Raw genomic sequence first — 22,595 nt, forward strand, 5'->3', positions numbered from 1 at the left:
ATGCTGTCAGCAATGGCGAAGGCTGACGGGCTGGAGGATCCAGTAGAGAGCGCTGGTAGTGCCGCCGCTGCTGCGGCAGCCACCGCAACTCCACTGGCACTGGCACGGGCGCCTATTGTTAACCCCCACACGAACGTTGAAATTCAGTTTACGCTCCCGACTACACAGGAGCACGTTGACGCAGACGACAGTGAAGCATTTGACTTCGAGGATGAGGCAGATGACTCTGTCATGGATATCCTTTCAAAAATTGTGAGGTCGATGAAGGAGACCGACTGCCATGATGATCACGAGGCGTTTCTCGAGCGGCGTGGAAAAGCATGGTACTCCCTCATCTTCGACAACGGCGATGCCCGCCAGGCAGCGACGGCTATAAAGGCAAAGATCTCGCAACTGGCGGACAACGAGCTGCGTGTGATGCTCGACTGCTTGGCCTGTGCGATCATCTATTACAACACCTGGGGTGCTGTCATGCACTTGGGGTTCCAAGAGACGGCAACGCTGCGCCATCTGGTCCTGCGCATTGTTCTAAAGATGCTCGTTACGCATCGCTGTGTGCCGTGTGTGGCGGAAAAGTATGTGGTGGTGCTGCTAAAGATGCTCATCGTAGGCTGGGTAAGCATGAAAGGGATTCTCGACACCGTAGAACTGTGCCTGCAGCATGATGAACTCATTCATATCGGGCTGCGCATAATTGAGCACTGCTTCCATAAGTCGCGAAGGGTCTTTGAGCTTCGCACCGCCTTAGCGGCGCGGCCGCGTTTCGCACGGCGCCTCGCGGAGTTGTATGCTACGGAGCCACGTTTCGAATTGGATATAACGCTTGCCACTCGCTGGTGGCGTGGGATGCCGCCAACAATCTACTGCTCAGTGCCGATGGAGAACTCCCAAGGGGATTCCTTGTCGAGCCCCGTCACGTGCATGGCGTACTTCGGCGTCCGCGATGAGATCGTGACGGGCGACATGAGCGGCGCCGTCACTCTTTGGGGTCCGCCGGGGTCATCCCGTCACACGTCGCCCAAGAATCCGTTAGGCCTCACGCGCGTGAGCGTTCGCCCTCGCGGTGTCGTGCCGCTGCCGATGAACTGCGTCCCCGTCGCCATGGCTGGCCAGCGCTTGGATGGGCAGTACCTTGCCATCGCTGGCATGCCGCTCAAGTCACAGAGGCCATACTCAAAGTACTGTGTGCGGCCGGCCGCTGGGCCGTCCTCTACACCTATTTCTGCCACGACTGCTATGGCGACTACCGATAGCGCAGTGGACACAATAGGCGGGGCAGGGGATGCGGCGGCCGGCGCGAGCAATGCCGGCGCCATCATCGTCATCACGTGTAACGAGAACTCTATTCGCTGGAACAAGGGTGAGATCGTAATGCGTCCGCCAGGGATTTCCCTGACCGCAATCACGGCGTTCCGCAACTCCATCGTTGCCGTTGGCGAGAGCGCTGTCAGCGCTGGTGGGCCTGGGGCGTCTATCTTGAGCAGCAACGCGAGCGCCCCTCACCGACTCAGCTTCGTCGATGTGATGAACGGCAGCGTCATGCGCCAGATCCCAAAGGCGCACGACGACTACATAACCGCCCTGACGGTGCTCGAGGAGAGCAGCTACGTTCTTCTCTCCGGCGGCCGCGATGCCGCAATGAAGATGTGGGACCCGCGCTCGCGTGAGGACACCCCTGTCGTGAACACAGCGCTCTGTACCGACGCGCTCCACCACGAGACCACCATCTCTTCGATCCACACGGTCGGCTACAACATCATCACGGCCGACGTCTATGGTGCCATGGTCGTGTGGGACCTCCGCAACATGGCGGCGCCCCGCAAGCGTCATCACTTCCTGTACCCCATCGCGGATGTCACACTCATTCGAAAGAATCGTGCCGTGGTTGCCACGACGCGCGGCGTCGTGACGGTCGCGCTTGACACGCTCGAGCCACAAGACTTGTACTATGAAAAGCCCCTTTGCACGCGCCTGCTGGCGAATGACGTCGGCAACCTCCTCTTCATGGCACGGGAGAGCGAGCTCGATGTGTTTGCAGTGTCGGACCTCTGACCATGCCGAGAAAATGTGTGCCTCTTGATGAGAAGGGGGGGAGACACGGAGGTAAAAAGGGCCAATGGGAAGCGGCACTGATGAGGTACACGTGCACAGATGATCACCGTCCCCCTCCCCCCTTCCCCCCTCGCCGTGAAAGACATCTGTGTTCAGTGATGTAGTAACAGGCAGATAAAGCGATGCGGACGAATGGTGGTAGTGATGAGGGGGGGAGGCTGGCCCTCTTAGTTGTGGGTTCTGTGGGCCTGTGTGCCTTCTTGCCAGCCTCTATGCGCTTTTGTGGGCATACGGGTATGGTTGGAAGTACATGGGTGTTGTAGGTAAGTGTCTGGGTTATGTGGAGGGAGGGGGGTACCCATGTGTTGTGTGTGCGCGTGTGTGTGTGTGGGTATGGGTGTGGTGTTGCTTGTTTGACCCCCTTTCCCTTGGTGCCTCGGTGTTTGACTTCACGCTATGTGGTTCTCCTAACGCCCTCTGTGAAGCGGGTGGGCCTTCTCTCTCTCTTTCTCTTTCTCTGTACTTGTGGATGACACAAGCCACGCTGCAGAATTTAACTCGACCAGAAGAAACGACCAACTGAGGTAAAGGTAGGACATTACTCTTCTGGTTGCGCTTCTGTTTCCCTACAGCACCTTCTCTCCCTCCCGACCCCGCGCCAATCAGAGACGGTCGGAGCACGGCGGGCCACGGTGTAAAGTGTGGATGAGCCCGTACCTTATGATTACGCCTCCTGCGTGTACGTCTTCTCGAAGCCGCCGTTCGCGAAGAACAGCGTGCGGGGTGTGGGGAAGAAGAGGTGGAGGGGTCTAATGAGCAAATTTGAGCTGTAGACTCTGCTGTCGTCTCCCTTACCCCTCCCCACCCTCTCAGTGCTTGTGTATGTCTACCACCCACATCTCCCGTGGCCTCCATCCCACTACGCATTTTGTGTATCTGGCTGGTCTACACGGCACGCGCTGCCCACCCGTCTCACAATGCCAACACAACGCATAAGTCCTCTGTGGTAACTTTGATTGCTCTACTGTGTGGTCTCCCGCACGCAGCAGCAGCAGCAGCAGCAGCAGCCCCCTCCCGCTTCATCTTTGATCTTCTCATTGGAGAGCTCGTCATTAGGGTGTCCCTTGGCGTTTGGGCCGGTGTAGGATGTACCGAGCCAGATCCTGCGGCGTCGTGGCGACGTCAGCGGCAGTCCCCCGTGTCCACACTTCTCTCGTCACACTCACCCGTTGCTACACGCCCATCTACGCTCCTGAACCGGCTACCGACAACCTTGGCGCCCTCCGCAGCACCGACGAATGCCGCACTTTGTGGGCTCAGCACATTCCTGTGCCGTCAATGACGCGCGCCATCGAGTTGTGGCTGCGCTTCGGCAATGACCCAGTCGTTCACACTGCTACCCCCTCTGCATCAGTGGAAGGGGCACCAGGGGATGCAGCGCCGTCATCGACCTCGCCCTTCGCCTACGTGGAGGACTACATGGGGTCGAACATGGTCACTGGCGCACCGGAGCACGTTAAAGAGAGCGCTGAGCTGTGGTCAGCGTACTTCGAGGCGAAGTACGTACGACGTATGCGCCAGTCACGCCGCACATCAAAGCAGTACGTGGGTGTGCTTGGCGCGGTCGGCGGAGGTCGTGGCGCGGGCAACGGCAGCGGTGGCAGCGCATCCTCATCGCTAGCCAGCCTGTTTCTCGATGAAGCCGATCACCCGAATACCAAGTGGGACGCCGATACGTTCTTCTGCGAGGTTGCCTACCTCGTCGAGCGTCATCTCAAGGTGAAAGCGACGAACTACCTGCAACTCGAGAAGCTGCTCTGGTGCGGCACAACAAAGCCGGATGCGTTTGTGCAGTTCTTTGAGGCCTTCCAGCAGCAGACTGTCACCCGCATCCCCCTCCCCGTTCCGTCCATCTGGGTTTACGAGAGCACGGAGGCGAAGAAGAAGTGGGCTGAGCGCTACCTGCCAGCCTGCAGCTCTGCGCATCACTTCTTCCAGGAGAAGCTGCGGCCCCACGCTGTCGACGCAACTGCACAGGCGAAGCTGCTGGCTGACGTCGTGGCCGCCTACAAGCAGGTGCACGCTATCCTGCTGGAGCGCCGCGCACGCCAGATCCAAGCAGGCTTGTACCCCAGCACGTGGGCGGGTGGCAACGCAGCTGCCGCAGCGGCGGAGGAAGCCTGGGCGGCGAACGAAGTAGAGAAGGAGCAGCGCCGCACGGACGAGGGCATCTACGACCCCGAAGACCTCCTCGACACCACCGCTGAGTGGGCCGCTGAGCACGCGAGGATTCAGGCAGTCCTTGAGCGACCTCTCACCAGCAGCGGCAGCGCTGGTGAGAAGTCCTACGGCTTCTCCCTGCAGGACTTCTGGATCCACACGGAGCGCAGAGAGGCGCTGGAGACGGTACATGTTCTCGAGTCTGAGTCCCTCACCCGTGTCGCGGCCGCCGCGCGCCGTCGGCTCTACAGCGAAACGCTGTTCCACGATGTCCTCGCAGGGTTGGAGGAGAGTGTGGCCAAGGCACGCCTCGACATACGGGCGGCGGTGCTGAAGCCGCACTTCAACAGCGTGTGGTGTCGCATGCACTACGTTAAGTTTGGCGCTGCTTCACTCGTGCAGCACACCCATACGGCGAGCCGGCAGCTGCTGTTTCACTACGCCGCCTCGGTGCAGGAGGTGGCGGCTACAGCCGAGATGTACTACGCCACGAAGCCCTTGAGCAGTCAGCTGGACTACGCATCGCCGTACACCTTTCGCCGCTCTCTGGCGCAGCACTGCTCTCGCTATGGGGTTGAAATGGCGCACGCAGCGCAGCAGCCGCTGCTGCTCAGCGCCGCCTACCTCGCTAAAGCGGAGGGGGTCATAGGCCGCGTTGTGCGGCAGGCGGCCGCCCCGTTCGGCGTGCGTCGTCGGGCACGGTACAACGCAGCCAAGGTGAACAATCAGCGTCTGCTGAACCCTGTCAAGTCTGTGCAAGTGACAGCGCCGGCGCCGGAGCTGCTCGCTGCAGGCGCTGACCCGTTCACCGTATTACGGGAGGAGAAGATGCCCAAGGCGAAGGAAGCCGGGGACACTCTCAAAGTATGGCCACTGGGCTCGCGGCAGACAGTGTCATACGACTGGATGTCCCCTGCGCTGGACAAGCTGCGCCTCCTGCGCCTCACGGATGGTTCCCTCACGGCGGCGCAGGCCACGCAGCGAGATCAACTGCAGCAGGCGGGGCGACTCGAGATTTCAATGTGGAGGCGGCGCACCGCCGAAGAGCGTCAACGGACGCGCGTTCAGGCGCAGAAGGAAGCGGCTGACGTTCAGGCGCTCATGGGCGAAACGCCGGCCCTCCAGGAGGTGTCAGCGTACGCCACGCACCTCTACACCAAGCTCACCCGTGAGCAAGGGCAACAACAGCAGCAGTCGTACAGCGACGCGGCGTCGACACCGCAGGCGTTGGACGAGACCAATGAGGAGTGGGTCTTTGCCGTAATGTTGGACGATAATGTATCGCTCTCGGAGACGCAGTTAAGAGAGGTGTTTCTCCCATTCGTCGATGCAGCGGGCCGGCGCCTGCCAAACGGCGAATACCGCGTGGTCGTGCGCGCCGTGGACCGTGAGTTAAACCCGACCGAGCACCCAACGCTCATGAGCGATGCCGCCTCCGCTCCCTTCTCCGTTGTCGACGCGCTCCCGCAGCTCTACATGCAGTACACGCAGCACCAGCCTGCTGCCCGCAAGACTGCAGGAGCACCGGCAGAGGCGCCGCTTGAGGGCGACATGGCAGGCAAGGATTTAATGCCGTTCTGCGCTTTTCTTCGTGAGGCTGGTCTGCACGTCTCACTCAGTGCCGAGTTCGCCATGGGCCAGTCCTTGGACAAGCAGGGTAATGTGTCGATGGCGGAGGTAGCGGCTATCCTGCGAGGCACGGAGTACCACCGTAGTCAGTGCGAGCACGGCATCACCGACGCCCAGCGTGCCATTGAGCCGCAGTGCCGTCTGCATTGGTCTCTCTACCACCCAGGCGCCACGGAGCAGGAGTGGGCAGCAGCGCGGCGTTGTGTGCTGCAGCGCGCCATAGCAAAGGAGCGCGACTGGTGGCTGCCTGACCCTATGCTGGAGGTGGTGGATGTGCGAACCGACAGTGCAAGTGCAGCGTCCTTCTCGTTCGACGCCTACCCTGCTGTTGCACGATATAGCACGGAGCTGTGCACAGTTCTGCTTGCGCATGGCTCGAATCACATGGAGTACGCCCTGTTGCCCCCAGCCCCCGGGGGGAAGGCCACGACGTGTAGCACCGGCACACAGGTGCAGGCCGAATGCACTGTGGACGGAACCGGTGCCCTCGTGTCGCTGCATTACGGTGCACCCATCAGCACGGCGGACGTCACGGTCGAAGATGCGTTGGGAGCAGCCATGGAGGCCATACAAGTGGCGCAGGCTCGGCACAACACGCTGTCGATGGTGAAGCTGAGCGCCTTTGAGAAGCAGGCACAGGCAATGCTTTTCTGCGGCATTCATGGCTTGGAGTTTGGCGGCAAGTACGGCCGTACGTATGCATATGCCTTCGATAAGGCAAAGCGCGAGATGGCCGAGACGGCCGAGGTGGGCCACGTCGCATCGCTCCAGGCTGCCGACGCCGAGAAGCTACGACTATCAGATCAGGAGACGACGTCGCCTGCTGTTGATCGTTTCGCATCACAGACGAACCCTGAGCAACGCCTGACCCGCTTCGCGCCGCGCTCGACCATGAGCGGCTACAGCATGGAGGATGTAGGCCCCAGCCAGACGTCTACCTGGGGCCTGTAGTCGAGCGCGCCATCATCGCTATGTGGGTGGACACGTGGGAGAGGGGGGGGAAGGAGGAGATCATACATTTCGCTGCTCTAGGGTTTCGTGTCGTACGCCGACGTGTTGATGGGATGGGATTTGCAGAAAGGAAGCGCTGTTCGCGGCTATGCACCCTGCCTCTCCCTTAATTACTGCTGTTATAGATCTATCGCACGCACACCACCGTCTGTGGGTAGTCATGGATAGCAGAGGGAGGGGTGGCGGGGGAACTTGTGCATGAGTGCATCACCGGCGTCGCCATCGCCGCTGGTTCGCATTTTCCTGAGCCCGCGGTCACAGAAGTCTAGTTGGCTTCTTGACGTTGTCACTGCCGCCGTCGTCGTCGTTTCCCTCCCTCCCTTCCTCTCTCTCTCCGTGTCTAGCAGTCTCTGTGTACGTGTGCAGTGGAGGCGCATCTTCATCCTCGTGCTACTCAGCCACGCGCACAGGGCAAACACCCGCTCACCGACAGAGAGACGAGGGTGAAGGACTCATGTCTGTGCTGGCCATCGTTATACTCACCCCTAAACATAAAATGCCATCCAACGCAAGTGCAGTGGCGCCTCGTGCTCCCTCGAGAAAATGTAAAAGAAGCGAAGGAGAACGTACCGGAGCGGGGGAGGGGGGAGAGTGGTGCAAATTGGAGGGGGGTGCTACAGCGATGTCTCGTGCACACCCGTCGATGACGCTCACCAGGTTCATCGATGCAAACACCGCTTCTCTTCTTCTTCCCTCCTGCAGGTGTAGATGTCTGTCTGTCTGTGTGTGTGGGTGTGGGTGGGTGTGGTGCAGGCTCTTCTCCTCTTCGCAGAAACATGCACACCTCAAACGCTCTTCTCTCCCCTACCTTTATTCTCTCCTCTCTTGCGATGTGACGCATCCACGCATGGGCATGTGTAAGCGCGTCCACGAAACATTGCCACCACCAGCGTTCACTCGTGCTACCAGCCAGCCGCCACCACTCCCTCTCACTCACCCACCCACCCACCGTCAAGGACTGCGTCCGTGTGAACGCCTCTTCGCGTCCAGTATCGCCTTCGCGAAAGAAACCGCAGCAAACATAGAAAAGCGCAGCCTCACAGGGACGGGGAAGGGGGCCACGCCTGATATTATCGTTGGATCACAGGCCCGCAGCCCGAGTGCAGTGAGCGCAAGCGAGAGAGCGAGCGAAGACGGAAAAGAAAAGAGGAGAAACCGCAGACAAGTTCGAGTAGTACTCATTTGGGGAGAGCGGCAACATCGCGATTCCCTCGACTCCATTACCTCGCGTAACGTATAGCATCAGACAAGATAGAGACGTTGTACACCACCAACACCCGCTTCCCCCCCCCCTTCATCGCCATACACGTGCACGGCCATTCCATAGAGAGGGTGAAGTGGTCAAAGTCACACCAGCGTGAAGCAAAGCCAACTCAGCCCACCTCATCATCAGCGGCAGAGGCAGCACCCCGCAGCTTCAGCGCCGTCATCACCTACGGAGAATGCCATCCCTACAGGAGTACTGGCAAAGTGGCTTCCGCGGGCTGCACATCGAGGAATGCATCAGCAACGCATTTGCCGACTTCGCCCCCTACGCCGGGGCTGACCAGCAGCGTATTGTCGTCTCCCGTCAAACACCGGCTCCTGGAAGACCAGCAGGACGGAGTACTCGCAACAGCGACAGCCGTGATGCGGCAGCGGTCACCTCCGTCGTCGGCACCCCGATCGGCCCGGCGTCGCACGTCACATCCTCATCATCTGTTGTCGTGGAAGAGAATGGGGACTTCACAGTGCAGATGCGCAACCCGCACGCCGGCTCGTTGGCATTCTCCACGACAGGCCACATGCAGATAGAGGCGGCCGTGCGTGTCGACATCCCAGTGCGGCCATCCACGTTGCAGGAAGCCGGCACTTCCACAGACGCAGAAGGCGACGCGTCTGGGGTGACGACGCTCTCGGCCATGTCTCCCGCGACAGAGTCGATTAATGGAGCCATAGGACAACGCGGCGCGGATGGCCTCACCGAAGAAGCAGCGAACGTGGCCGCTACAACGACGGCGGCACTGGCCACGCACCCCCTGGTGGAACCTGCGTCATCGCACCTGCGCTTCACCGACTTCACCAGGCCCCTCACGGTAGCTGCGAGCGAGGCCACGGCCTCCAACGCCACTGCTCGTGCGCCAGGACCATGGGGGCAACTAGAGCTTGACATGTTCCTCCCGAACTGGTCCGCCAACCGACAGAGCATCGGTGTCCGAGCTGGGCCTGCTGCCTTGCGAGTGAGTCGTACGCTATCTGCCTCGGCCGCTCCTGCTTCCAAGTCATCCATGAACTCCGCCTCGCTCTCCGAGGACGATCTCCACGCTGCCACTGTTGGCACTGGCGGTGACACGAACAGGTGGTATCAGTACACACTCGATGCCGCTGTTTGCGTGCCATTTGGCGGCAGTGACGTCGATGCATCGAGAGCGGCGAGGCGAACTCTTGACGGCAAGTCGGTTGGTGTTCTGCCAGCAGCGCCGTGGGCACTGACGTGCGGCATGCAGCTCCCTCTCGCGCTTGGCGACACCCTCATCGGCATCTCGCTGCAGAACGATCGTGCGTCGTCCGTGGCGATGCAACTCCCTGGTGTGGAGTGGGCCGTGACCGCTCCTGCTACAGCCTCGCCGACCGCTTTCTCTTCCCCAGGCAATCCACTGCTCTCAGCCACGGACGATGCGTGCTACGTCGCGTGTGTGCCCTCCCTTCTGTATCCAAGCCACAGCACCAGTAGCAGCAGCGACCCCGGCGCCGCCGCAGCGGCACCGCTTTACGTGGCCATTCCAACGACCACAGTGCGTCTTTTGCTCGTACAGACGCTGGCCAGCCATACCCTCGTACGCCGCGACGCATCGAATCTGTCCGCTTCGCAGATGAGCACAAGTGGGAGTGGATACGGCGCCAGCACACGTGGTTTTCACCTTGCCTCCTCGTACGACTGGCGCCAGCTTCCCACGTTGGTTGGCGTCAACGTGGGCTTTAACCGTGATCGGTTACGCATAAACGCCGCATCGATCCTGCACAATGGTGAGGTCGACCTGGAGGCGGCGGCGGTGCTCGACGTAACGCCGTGGATGCCACGTATGCCAACCTTGCTCAAGCTCGGGTACAATAACGCCGGACGAGTAGCAGCGGGCATTACGTCGCTCTTCTACGAAACGGTGACGGCCACGCTGGGGGTACACATGGCACGTGGAGAGCAAGCAAAGTTTGGCATTGAGGTCAGCTTCTAGAGGCGGGCATCATCATACACCTGTACCGTTTCCCCACTACTCCCCTCTCTCCTTGACGAAGCAGATTGGGGAAAGCACTAGGCGTCTATACCGGCTTATATTCTGACCGCTGCTTCGCTGCAGTACCTCTTCGTTCCCCCTCCCTCCCCTCCTCCTCCTCCTCACACACACACACACAGAATGCTAGCTCGTCCTTCCTCTCTTTCCACCTGTTTACGTGTACAGGCTTGTAAGGTGCGGGTGCGAAGCAGAAGAAAAGAGATGCGGCTCGTGCAGTCTCTTCTACCACCCCTCGCGCCCCTCCCCTCCCCTGTCCCACCCGATGGCCCCTCTGACACACTCGAGAGCGTCTCTCCCTTCTCCCTCGCTCTTGTGGTTGGCCTCTGTGTTGTGTCGCCGGTTTTTTTCCCGGCCTACACCCGGTGATTGGGAACGCCTCATTGTCGCCTCCTCTCTCCCACTGTGCGTGCATCTGTGTGTGGGGGGGGGGGGTAAGGGGGGTCTGATGCGACGTCAATGTTCACTGAGCCCTCCTTTCACCCCTAAGCCTCTCAAGAGAGTGGGGCTCACTAGCTGGCGATGAAACGGTGTTGCTCCCACGGTGTCTTTCCTTTGGGTTATCGCGATGGACCACCGTGTCACTGTCATCTCCACCATCATAGAGAACAACCGTCTCATACAAACAACGCCCATCCGTGTTGTGAACACGAGTGACCAAGTCAGTGCTGCCCCTCGTACGTCTCTCCTTTCCTTGTGGCTGTATATGGTTAGCCATAACACACCTGCGCCATGGTCGTCGTCGTCGTCGTCCGTCCTCCAAACCCATCCACCAGTATCTATCTGTCTCTCTCTCACACGCGGGTGCACCGGCACAGCGGTGCGCTAACCTTGCAAAATAGAGTCTTTGTCGTAGAGCTGAGATCGCGGACAGTATTGTGTGTTGTGTGATTGGCGAAAGGGAGAGGGCAAGAACAGTACGTGACCTGTGCGTCCGTGAAAGAGGGTCGGTCTTTCACTACCGGTAGTAGGGCGACCTCCCCCCACCACCACCACCAACCAAGACGGTGGCACGAGCACAAGGAGAGCGAGCGAGACTGCACCCACGCGGAAAAGGAAGCGGCTTCCACTTGCACAGCGCAAACGAGAAGGGGGGGCATGGAAAACGCCCCCTCCCACCACATTGTCACCCCCACTTCAGAAGAGGCACACACTGGTGGGTGGGCTGTGACGTTGGTGATGTGTCGCCCCGCTCTCTCTCTCTCTACTTCGCCCTTCCTTGTGGATGTAGAATGACTGCTCTCCTGTGGACATATACCCTTGCCGCCTTTTTCGCTTTCTTACTTGCCCTGCTCTTCTCCGCGACTCTGGCCCACTCACTCACTCGCTCCGCACATCACACGCATCCACACAAAGCGCCCGACTGCTTTGGCGTGCACCACAAGCGCGCTGTTTCTGTGCTTCTCCTTTCCTGTGTCTTCATAGATTGACCGCCCCCCTCCCTCCCTCCTCCTCCCCGCCGCTCCTTCCGCACATCACCAGGCACGCAGGCAAAAGCACAGGAGCCACGCACGCCTCTTTTCCATCGCAGACGAGGATCCTCTTCACCCTTTCAACCTTCCTCGTGCCCCCCCCCCTCTCTCTCTTTCCTTGACGCTATACACGTAACACCTGCGTAGGAGACGTCTCCGGTGCTTCACCGTCACGGCTGCTGCTACCATCTGCGTGCGCCGCATCACACACACACACACACACACACACACCGCCGCCCCACATCTTCCACCAGGTCTCGGTGCGCTGCGTTTTTCCCTCTGTTTCTGCCGACTAATGCCGTACGAAGGAAGCTCCGCCGGTGGCCGCAGGACGCGGTCATTCCCGACACCGGCACCCGCGCCAGTGAAGCGATCAGCCAAGTCCGCCACGCCGCCCCAGCCGGGTGTTGCTGCCTCCCTGTTGGGGGCCTCCTCGAAGGTACTGTTGCTCGTGCAGATGCTGGTCTGCGTCGTTGGCATCAACCTTTGCTTTGGTTGGTGGTCCGTCAAGCAGGAGCGGGCCATCACACAGCCCTACTTCATAGCCGAGAGTACATTTGCAACTTCGATGGCCACTATTGCAGCGGCATCGCACGACGCACGCCGTGCCGCGGCGTTGGCGACGGCAAAGTTGAACGCCCCACCTGGTAAGCCGCACGCAATTTACCTCTCCACCGTGTACGGCATCAGTCTAACACAAACGTTGGCAGGCGCCATCGTGAGTGCAATGCTCCTGGGCGTAAATAGTCTGCTTCAGCGTTTCATGCGGCGCCGCCAGCCGCAGCCCGACCTTCAGGGTTCTCTTACGGCGAACGCACCGACAGCACAGGATCAGCATCAACACACGGAGTTGGATCGGCGAGACGTGCTCGAGATGCTGGCCATGGGCTTCTCCAACATCTTCGGCACTTCGCTCGGCTACGCTGCCATGCGCCGCCTCTCCTACCCTGTCGCGCTGACCGCAAAGATGGGCAAGATGCTTCCCGTTATGTTAGTTGGCTTTCTGTGGTACCGCATCCGTTATCCGGCAACGAAAGTGGCGTCGTGCCTGCTCATCACCGGTGGCGTCATCGCCTTCTTCTTGCTGGAGGAGCGCATTACTAGCACCGCTAACCCACCCTCTGTCGCCGCCGGTGGGGGAAGCAGCAGCAGCACTGGACCAAACACAAAGGGCGGCAAGTCATCCTCCTCGTCCTCTTTCCTCGGCATGGTGCTGCTCCTGTTGAACCTCTTCATGGACGGCTTCACAAACTCAACCCAGGATATCCTTGTCAAGCGGCACCGGTGGAGTGGCATGTCCCTGATGATGAGGACAAATCTCGTCTCGGTGCTATGTGCCCTGTGGCTTCTCTTCCTACTGGAGTTTGGGGAGCAGCCGTGGCACTGGCTGACGTCGTTCTCGCACTGCGCCGTAGCTTTGGCGATACGCATTCCCCTCATGTCGGACAGCGCGTTGGGCCGCGCACTGGGAGCGTGGCTGGGGCATACTGAGGCAGTCTTGGCTGCCCCAGCCACGGTCCCGTTCCACGACCTCTCCCATTTTCTCTCCTTTCTCGCGCACTGCCCCGAAGCGCGCCACGACGTGCTCCTCATGAGTCTCCTGAGCGCTCTTGGGCAGCTGTTTATCTTTCACACGATCACCGTCTTCGGAACGCTGGCGCTGACGGCGATGACGCTGCTGCGCAAGGGCGGCAGTGTCATTCTCTCCATTGTGGTACACGGGCACGCGGTGCAAAGCGTGCAGTGGGCCTCGCTCGGTGCCGTCTTCATTGGAGTCCTTCTTGAGGGCTACATCAACATCCAAGAAGCCTCGCGCAGGCAGGTGCAGACGGCCATGAAAGGCATCGGCGCCGGTAACCATGAGCAGCACGCGCAGGAGCGTGGGGCGCTGTATGACGTTGCAGCAACCGCAAGTTCATCGTCGTCTAGAAAGGCCGCACCCGTCAGCGTCACACCGACACCCGAATGTGCGAGCGATCCAGCGGAAGCAGCCGCGACAGCACTAGCCGGGGTGCAGGCGCTTCGCAGCATCGCCGTCCCCGCCTCGCCGCCTCTGAGAGCAAAGAAGACGCAGTAGAGCCGACCAAGACGTACGAAGGAGAGCGGAGCTGACGAGCCGTTGATAGGAACGAGAGAGATAGAGAGAGAGGTAAGAACCAAGTCTAGATGGGGAATCGATTCTGACTTTTCTCTGTGCAAAACTACTCTGAGTGATCCCTGTTGAACGCAACATGCACGCGTTGCGGTACTCCTTGCACGGACTGCAGCGCGCCCTCTTTACCGCTTCACCCTCACCCAACCCTTTCCTCGACTCCTCCACTGATTGGCTTTCATGCCCAACACCTCCGTCCCCATCTCATCACCTGCCCCGCCCCTTATGTATCTCCTTAGTGCAGGGTTTCTTTGAGAATAGTTTTGCTGTCATCTCACGACAGGCTCCCTAAGGCCCCCCCTCGCATGCAATCTGATTGGGTACTATGGAAACAATGTGAGTGCTAGAGAAAGGGAGGCTACTGTGTGTCCACTGCACTCCTCCCCCCGCCATCACCACCGTCTTCCTTACCAAACCTTTCACGTAGCTTCTGCATATGTGTTTCTCTCGCATGTTCTCTCTCTCTCTCTCTTGCCCTGGAAAGGGGGCCTTTGTGCTCTGATGCTGCCTCCCCTTCCACCTGTTAGCCCACGCCCTCACTCAATCTTCTCCTCCCTCCTCCTCCTCCTCTTCTTCGCCTCACTGCACTGTGCGATCACAGCGTTGTGCGAAGGAAACGCAATGAAGGCGCAGAGCTTCTCGAGGGTGGAATTGGCGGTGTCGGTGTAAACTTGCCGGTGCCACTTTGTGCTCACGCGTCATCACCACCATCGCAGCGATCATCTTGGCGCGATACAACGGATCGGCTAAAGACAAGAATAAAGCAGCTCGCTCTCTCTAGGCCTCTGCAGGTAAGGGGGGTCGCTGAAGGTGGTACGAGTTGGCCGGTGAGAGACGGAGAGAGGAGGGGGGTTGGAAGCTGCAGGGGGAGGGGGAACACACTGACGCAGTTGGGGTACCTCCTGCCCCTCTCCTCTCCCCTCTCTGCCTACCGGCACCGCTGCTGTATACTCCCTTCCCTCTCTCGTTCTTACAGTTCACCACCACTCGCCGAGCTTCTGCCAACTGTTTCTTACCCTTTGTGTTGCTTTTTCCAAGGCTACGGTCCAACCTCGAATGTGCGTACATAGAGTGTCCTCTTGGCTCTCATATTACCATCAGCTGTTCTCTCTTCCTCTCCCTCTCGGTGTTTGCACTGATACGAGTCAGGCCACTTCACGTCGCTCTACTCGTCGCCCTCCTTGGTCAACTTGGGGTGAGACTGCCGGTCACTCGGGTAAAGATGGAACCACACAGAGGACGCCACGAAGGAGAGGGGCGAGAAGAGGAAGGGACGAGGAGCAAGAGAAACAGAGAGAAGAGAGCCAAAGCACGCAGGCTACACATGGCGCGCCTGTGTCTCTATGCAACTCCGCTCCGCATCGGGTAGTGTGAGGCACGCACTAACATGTTCAGCTTCTCACGGAAGCATGAATGATCTCTCGGACGGCATCTCCCTCCCCTTCTCCTCGTCCCCCTCCGTTGACACCCTCTCCGGCTATTGCCACTAACCACGGCTGCTAACTCTGCTGTGGTGCGCATCTTTGGTGCTGTGGTCACACACACACGCGCCCTTTGTTGCTCCCGCGGAATCACCACCATCACCGCGCTCTCCACCCACGGTGACCACATCTCTTTGGCGCCCGGTTTACTTTTTCCCGTAGCTGCAGCACACCCCTTGTGTGTGTGTGTGTTACTTTGCGTTTGATCACAGAACGACTCGGGCCTCTGCGAACGGACGTTTCCTCCCTGCAGTTGCCCACGCGCGCCACCCCCCCCCCACCCCCCGGATCTGCGAGTATTGGCATTGCCTCCCCCCTCCCCACACACATACACACACCTTACGCCGCATGCGGTGATGAGTGTGCTGTACTCTTTCGCTTCACCCACGGCATACAAATCACACACACGCGAGGCGGTGCAGCGACAAGAGGTAGAAGAGGCCCGGCACCCAGGAGCGGCGTCAACAGAGGGCACCCGATATGCGTCATCCGCAGTGGCGTACGACTGAGAACTCGACGTGGAAGCGGTAGGCTCTCTCTCTGAATTCTCTTACATCAGCAGTAGCACTCACCTTACCTCCACCTCCGACGGAGTCGCAGCGGCGTCCTCAGTAAGTGCGTCTTCTGCGCCGTTTACCTCTTTTTCACCGCCCAGCTACTCAGCTCACCGAGACACGTCAGCGCGACCTCACACGCCTCCGATGAGCACGGACATGACGACAGTCTGGTCGCACATGTCCCATGCTCCGCACTACTACCACGCCGTTGATGGCCTCAGTAGCCGCTACTTCTGCCCTCCGACGCCGGAGTACGAGTCGTATGTGAACACTGGACTTCTCGCACCAGCTTATGCCAGCGAGACGTATCTTCTCGGGCAGCATCAGCAATCGCCACAGCAGCCTGGCCTCGTTGGCGGGGGCTGCCGTACCCGCGTTTCCCCGATGTACGTGAGTGCGCCGTTGTTGACGGCCACGCCAATCACCGAAGGCGGCCTCTCCGTCGATGCCGCCAGTGCTTGGAATGCACGCGATTATGCACACCCTGCATTGAAGCCACAGCTACAAGCGCAGCAGCTGCTCTTTTCCAACGCGGAGGTCCCCGACTACGCCTCGAGTGCGCACCCTCTACAGCATCCCCTCATTCTCGAAAGTGATCTTCATGCTCTGGCCTATTCGTGCGCTGAATCATACGCGAGTCCCGTCGACGCCGAGCCGCCATCAGCTGTGTTTTCCATCAGCAACAGCTCTCAGAATGCGCCCATCAGCCAAGTCAACGGAACGAGTTCCGTGTTGGGTGGCATTCCGGCACTACCGGTGCCACCCTCTGTTGCCGTCTTCGCCGGTGGCACGCAGGAAGTGTTCTGGCGCCGTGCTTGCCTCCGCGTGACATGCGTGCCCGTAGCCGGCTCCTCGGGCAGACATGGTGAGGTGACAGCAGCTGCATCAGGCGACGCGCAGCGAGCGGTGCGACTCGAAGAGATCAGGGATATGGCCTGCAGTAGTAGTTGTAGAAGCAGCCACAAGGGTAGTGACGCCAGTGGAGAAGGACTTGACGATCTCGTGTGGCACTGGCTGGACACACTCGGCATGGCTGATGCTGTCGAAGACGTTCTCTCCCCCGGGGCGGGTCGTGTATTGGTGAGGTGGAAAGCAGATTTCACGTACGCGCAAGACATTAGAGAAGGGGACGCAAGCGATGACGGGTGGAGGTTGTCCACAGCAGGAGGGCGGCTGGCGAGGCTTCTCGGCGTCAGAGGTGATGGAGAGGGCAGCAACAGTGACCTTCGTGGTGCACTGTGCGAGGTCATCGTTGATGGCATGCGTCTGCTGCTCGACTGAGCCGTGGTGGCGGTGGAAGCGAGGATTTGAGGCCGGAGGTCGGAGGGCCTGGACTGAAGGCAAAAAAAAACGAGTGTGAGATACACTATAACCTCCGTCCTCTCTGGTTCTCCTACGAGGAGAAGGGGAGGGGAGGTGAAAACGAAGTCCCCCCTCCCCTCCCCTCCCCTTCTTTTCCCTTACGCGTCATCGCTCCCCACCCTCATCGCACAGCCAACGAGGGATGGGAATACTGGACTTTGTGCTCAACAAGAGAGACGTTCACCGAACAGGTGCAGCAGGTGTGCGGGGTCACAGGCCGGCATAACAGGCGCCACCGAAGATCATGCTGCTGTTAGCGCCCCTCCCCCCTGCGGCAACCCCCTCTGCTGCTCACGCTCGTGGGCATGGGATGCAACCTACGCACTTGCGTCAATGGGCCCATGTGCGCCCCCACCTTCTCTTTATTGCTGACACTTTCCTCGCACCACAACTTCGATCACGCACCCGCACCCAGAGGCCTACAGTGCGAAGTTAACCTCTCAAGAATACAACAGCACATCGTGTGAGGGAGGCGGCACGCACACGTACGCGCCGCCACGCTCTATACAAATTCGTTCGTCTGGGCCTGAGCAAACTATCTTTCTCCCCTCAAGACCCGCACTGAGCACACACTGTACGCCAGTACTGACAAGCGCTACCAGCGATACAACGGCGACAACGATAGCAACTCAGTTGAGCTCGCATCGGTCCCCCATGGATAACGAGGTCGATGCGCGCGACATTGCGGCTCTCTTGGCGGAGCTGCAGGATGTCACTGGGACGAGTGTGCTTGAGGATCAGCAGCCCAGCGCTAATGCGGTATTTAGCGGGCACCGCCGCGGCAGCGCCGGTGAGGAAAGAGCAAGTAGTAACACGACAACCCATCATCGTGTAAGTGCCACGGGCTGCCCAGGACACCGTCCAAGCTCTACTGCAGCTGCATCAGGCTCTTCAGCCTCTATCGGCTTCTCCACATACAACTCAGCCGACACAGGGCTCACAGATGCACAGCTCAACTCGCATCGCCTGTCTGCCACGCCACTTGGTGTGCGACTGACACCTCTAGGCGGCGGCAACGCTGTAGTCGGCCTTGCTTCCTCGCCACCAGCGCTGCTGGAGCCCCAGCCAGCTCTCCCTCCGCTGCCCAGCCTTGGACCTCACGGATCAGGGGTCGGCCACAGCAGCGGTACGGAGGTCGGAGGGAATCTGGTCGAGGTGGCCCCATCGCCTGCTCTTACTGGTGTGTTCCCGTGGCCCACGTCGAGCGATGCGTCCGCCGGCGGCAAGGAGAGCCCGTCGTCAAAGGCCACCCCTATCGCTGCCGCTGCTGCTGCCACGGCGTCGCCGTCGATACCTGAGGCTCCGCGCGACGTGAACTTCCTGCCGATCATGTGTGCGCGCTATCTCCGCCCAGTCGGGGTGGCACCAACTGCCCGGTTGGGCCACACCCTCACCCCTGTCACACCCGACACGATGCTTCTCTTCGGCGGTCTCGATCTTCACGGCGAGGAGACGTCGTCGCTCATGGCCTTCAACACGACCACCATTTCGTGGGAACCCCTCTATACCTTGTCAACGGCCCCGGTGGCGCGCCACAGTCACGCCGCCTGTGCCTATGAGGGACGGTACCTCATCATCAGCAGCGGCGTCGCGCAGAACGGCGGCACAATTCTGAGTGACGTACATCTCTACGACCTGCACACGCATCACTGGCGGTGTGTGTGGAACGGGCAGCGGGATGGATCGACGGAGAACCACAACGAGCCCGGTCCACGCTTCGGGCACACAATGGTGCTGCAGGAGGACCGGCTTTACGTGTACGGAGGCAAAACTACGAGTGAGTCACGCCAGCATACACAGCGCGGCTCCGACGCCAGTAGTGCGGTTGCCACGACGACGGCAGTTACGACACTTGCAAGCGGCTCCGACGTGTACGTATTCTCGCTGAGCAGCTACCGGTGGCGACGGCGAGTGCGGGCAGCGAAGGGGGGCCGCACCTCTTCTGCGGTGCAAGCGGCAGCAGCAGCAGCAGCAGCAACACAGAACACAGAGAAGCCTGGTGAAGACACGAATGCGGGGAGTCAGCTGGCAGTGTGCACTCATCCTGCCCCGCGCGCCTATCACGCTGCGTGTATCAAGGAAGGCATCATGTACATCAACGGCGGCGCAGGGAGGTCGGAGGTACTCACCGACACCTGGGCACTCGAGCTGACTACGGGCGAATGGCACTGCTTGCACCGGGGCGGCACCACCGATGCCACTCCACGCGAGAAGCACGCACTCTTCGTCTGCGGTGAGGCGCTGTTGCTTGTCGGGGGCTGCTGCAGTGGCGCCTCGCGGCACGAGCGCATCACCGGCAAACTCACGCATTTTACCGTTGTTTTGCCGCTGGTGGGGATGGCAGTCAGTGCACCGTGTTGGCTACCGGTGGTGATGGGCAATACCTCCATTGTGCAACCGCACAAGAAGAGCTTTGCTGCTGCGCTGACGGGCGGCTTCGTCTACATTTTTGGTGGCGTGTGTGGGGCAGAGCCGGCAACGAACGCGATGGTGCGCTTCCTGGCTGCAGATGGCTACGTCTCGGCGAATGACCAAGCAATGGAGGCCGGCAACGTCGGCGACGGAGGTGCGCAGCAGCTCCGACTGAAACTTCAGCAGCTGCGGGAGCAGCAACGAGGCACACCGTTTGACTGCTACGCGTATGCTGGCACATACGGCAGTGCTGACGTGACGTCTGCGGTTGCGCAACTGCAAGCCCTGTGGGCTGCGAGGGCAGCCGGAGAGAATGGGGGGCTGCAGAAACAGCAGCAGTACCAGATGAAAGCCGGGGAGGAGGATGCCCCGATTGCTGGTCTGCATCGCGTCATCATGTATCAACGCGCGCCGCTCCTCCTTCAGCAGCTCGAGTGCTGCCGCTCGGAGCCGTACAGCTGCGGAAGCGGTGCCGCCTCGTCCGCTCCCAGCGCACAGCAGCAGCAACACCGCATCCCGTCAGGAAGGGCCGATGACGCTGTCAGGCCCGGGGACCGCGATGAGGTGGACGCACTCTTGCAACGGGTAGCCAAGGGACAGCGAGGCCGAAGCGAAAAAGCAGCCGATCCATCATCTGCACGCCAGGACAACTCTTCTCTGGCAGGCACCTCGGCTGGCGGGACGGTTGGGCTGCCCGTGTACTTCACAAACGGCACGCCGCGGGTCCCTGGCTTAGCACAGCCGCTCACGGCCGATGCCCTGCAGTGCCTCGTCGACTACATCTACTGGGGTGGCCTGAAGGCCAAGTACCGCGTGCTGTTGGAGGAGAAGAACGAGGACAGCGGCGACGGTGCCGAGGCGAATAGTGGCCACCCTACTGCAAGCTCCAGTACGAGCAGCTTCACGGTCGAGTACCGAGCGCGTCTCGTGCAGACACTGGAGATCGTCAAGGCAGTTGGTGAGGCCTATGCGCTAGCTCCTCTGGCTGCTCTCTGCGCGGGTCTACTGGTGGGTGATCGGATGCAGGTGCAGCTGGCACGGCGGCGGAGCAGCGAGCAGTTGCGCACCGACATGGCCGCGCTTCTCAGAGCTCCGTCTACAGCCGCCAACACCACCATGTTGGTTGTGGACCCGCACACGCAGGCGCAGTCGGTGCACGTGCTTCATGCCTGCATCCTACTCACTGCTAGCGATCTCTTCACTGCGCTGCTGCGCCCGCTCTACCGCACCGCGAGCGGTGGGTCTGCGAGCGGTGGCATGTCGTCCAACCGTGTTGGCCTACTCGCAGCGAAGCTGAGCACGGCAGCAGCAGCCTCGCCGCTTGCGCTCCTTACGAGCACGTCCAAGAGGACTGTACTGATCGGGCCAGTACCCTTACCACTGCCGGCTGTGCTGCCCATCCTGCGGTACCTCTACACACAGCAACTTGAAGCGCCTGCCGAGATCGCGTTCGAGGTGATGCTCGGCGCGCATCAGCTTGGCCTCACTGCGCTTCAAGCACTCTGCGAAGCCGTCGTGGCTCGAGAGGAGGTGAACTACCAGACGTGCTGCTCCCTCTACCACCTGGCACGCAAGTACCACGCGTCACTGCTAGAAGAAATTGCGCTCTTGACGGCCGTCTCGGGCTTCGCCATAGTGCGGTGCACCTCTGCCTACCAGTTGCTGACCAGTGAAGAGAAGCAAAATATTGAAACCCTGGCAGCAGAGCTTGGGTCGTCGAGCTGGGTGCTGCCACCGCAGCCGACGACGGAGATGAAGTCGAGGGCTGCCTACAATGCCCGCTGGAACGCCTCGGCACCTTCGACACTGTAGGGGCGGCGACGTATGCAGACACGCAGGCACATGTACAGGGAAGGAGAAGGAGGGAGTGTGTGAAGTGGCTATGGCCCTGCTGCCGTCGCGTGCGGGCGACGAAGTCGTCGGTGTTCATTTCCCCTCCCCCCTCCTCATACACACCAGCACTGACTGTACACTCCGTGGGATGATGACGTAAGCTCGGGGTTCATCCTCAGCCCCTCTTCGTCCCCTCTCCCTCCCTCTCTCGTTCATCTTTTGCTGGTGCACACCGCCACCGTTGTCAGTCGCTCGTTTTCATTTTTTCCGACTCCTCACGCTCGAGCGTCGGGGAAGAAAGTGGGCTCTTTTGTCTTTTTTTTCTTTTTCATGTACTGAGAGGACGAACGTGAGGCGTGCGTATGTCTCGCGGTGGTGGTGGTAATGGTGATGATGGTGGTGGTGGTGTGGGTGTTGCAAACTTTTCTGCCTCCTTCCCCGCGTCTGCCCACTCGCCGCGGCGAACAGCTCGCCCTTCCTCACTCATCACCGCCACCCCCGACTTTACGATCACCCACCCTCCCTCGGCTCCTCTTTGACCCTCTCTTACTCGCCATTCTTTCGCGCTATTCAGCACCACGACGATGCACACACGCTGCGCTTCTTCTCGCTCGCTCGCTTTGAATGGGGCACTCCGTACTTCGCGTTGCGCCATTCTCATTCGCTCTTCCTCATCTTTGTCCTCGCTTTTCTACGCGTTGCGGTGCATCGGTCAGCGTATGTCCGCCTGTTTCCTATTCCCGGCCATGCGGCACGTTCCCTCCCCTCCCCTCCCCTCTCTCTCTCGCTGGCTCTCCTTTGCCTTGTGCTCCTAAAAGAAAGGCGTGTGTCCATACGAGGGCCAACACACAGAGAGAGAGAGAGAAAGCGGCAGAATTCACTCACCCACCTGCGCCCACCACCCTTTCCCCTTACTTTGCTTCTCACGTGCAGGGTTGCACACACACACACACACACGCGCGCGCTCAGACGCACAACGGCGTCGTTGGCCGTACCGTCAGCCATCAACAGAGAAAGGCATTGCTATGGTGTTGTAAAGGGGTATCGCCTCACCCTCGTGCTCTCACCTTTTTGCCTCATCGCGAATGGCAACGGCATTTTTCTCACCCCCTGTCCAGTCCCCCTCTCCTCCGCAAAACATTTTC

General features: G+C 60.2%; 6 protein-coding genes across 6 annotated transcripts; all 6 read left to right on the top strand.

Moving 5' to 3' along the window:
* On the top strand, positions 1-2,052 carry LPMP_220880 (hypothetical protein; the record flags this gene model as incomplete). Its single annotated transcript, XM_010700786.1, has 1 exon — positions 1-2,052. The coding sequence occupies one exon, from the start codon at positions 1-3 to the stop codon at positions 2,050-2,052; it is 2,052 nt and encodes a 683-aa protein (XP_010699088.1).
* Positions 2,053-3,198: 1,146 nt separating this feature from the next.
* LPMP_220890 (hypothetical protein) lies at positions 3,199-6,852 on the top strand (the record flags this gene model as incomplete). Its single annotated transcript, XM_010700787.1, has 1 exon — positions 3,199-6,852. One exon carries the CDS (start codon positions 3,199-3,201, stop codon positions 6,850-6,852), a length of 3,654 nt encoding a protein of 1,217 aa, XP_010699089.1.
* A 1,796-nt stretch (positions 6,853-8,648) lies between these two features.
* LPMP_220900 (hypothetical protein) lies at positions 8,649-10,124 on the top strand (the record flags this gene model as incomplete). The annotated part of the gene is made up of 1 exon (XM_010700788.1): positions 8,649-10,124. The coding sequence occupies one exon, from the start codon at positions 8,649-8,651 to the stop codon at positions 10,122-10,124; it is 1,476 nt and encodes a 491-aa protein (XP_010699090.1).
* A 1,986-nt stretch (positions 10,125-12,110) lies between these two features.
* On the top strand, positions 12,111-13,730 carry LPMP_220910 (UDP-galactose transporter, putative; the record flags this gene model as incomplete). The annotated part of the gene is made up of 1 exon (XM_010700789.1): positions 12,111-13,730. One exon carries the CDS (start codon positions 12,111-12,113, stop codon positions 13,728-13,730), a length of 1,620 nt encoding a protein of 539 aa, XP_010699091.1.
* A 2,257-nt stretch (positions 13,731-15,987) lies between these two features.
* On the top strand, positions 15,988-17,124 carry LPMP_220920 (hypothetical protein; the record flags this gene model as incomplete). The annotated part of the gene is made up of 1 exon (XM_010700790.1): positions 15,988-17,124. One exon carries the CDS (start codon positions 15,988-15,990, stop codon positions 17,122-17,124), a length of 1,137 nt encoding a protein of 378 aa, XP_010699092.1.
* A 735-nt stretch (positions 17,125-17,859) lies between these two features.
* Positions 17,860-21,429, top strand: LPMP_220930 (hypothetical protein; the record flags this gene model as incomplete). The annotated part of the gene is made up of 1 exon (XM_010700791.1): positions 17,860-21,429. The coding sequence occupies one exon, from the start codon at positions 17,860-17,862 to the stop codon at positions 21,427-21,429; it is 3,570 nt and encodes a 1,189-aa protein (XP_010699093.1).
* Positions 21,430-22,595: the final 1,166 nt, after the last annotated feature.

This window comes from Leishmania panamensis (assembly GCF_000755165.1).
Source record: "Leishmania panamensis strain MHOM/PA/94/PSC-1 chromosome 22 sequence".
Lineage (NCBI taxonomy): Eukaryota > Euglenozoa > Kinetoplastea > Trypanosomatida > Trypanosomatidae > Leishmania > Leishmania panamensis.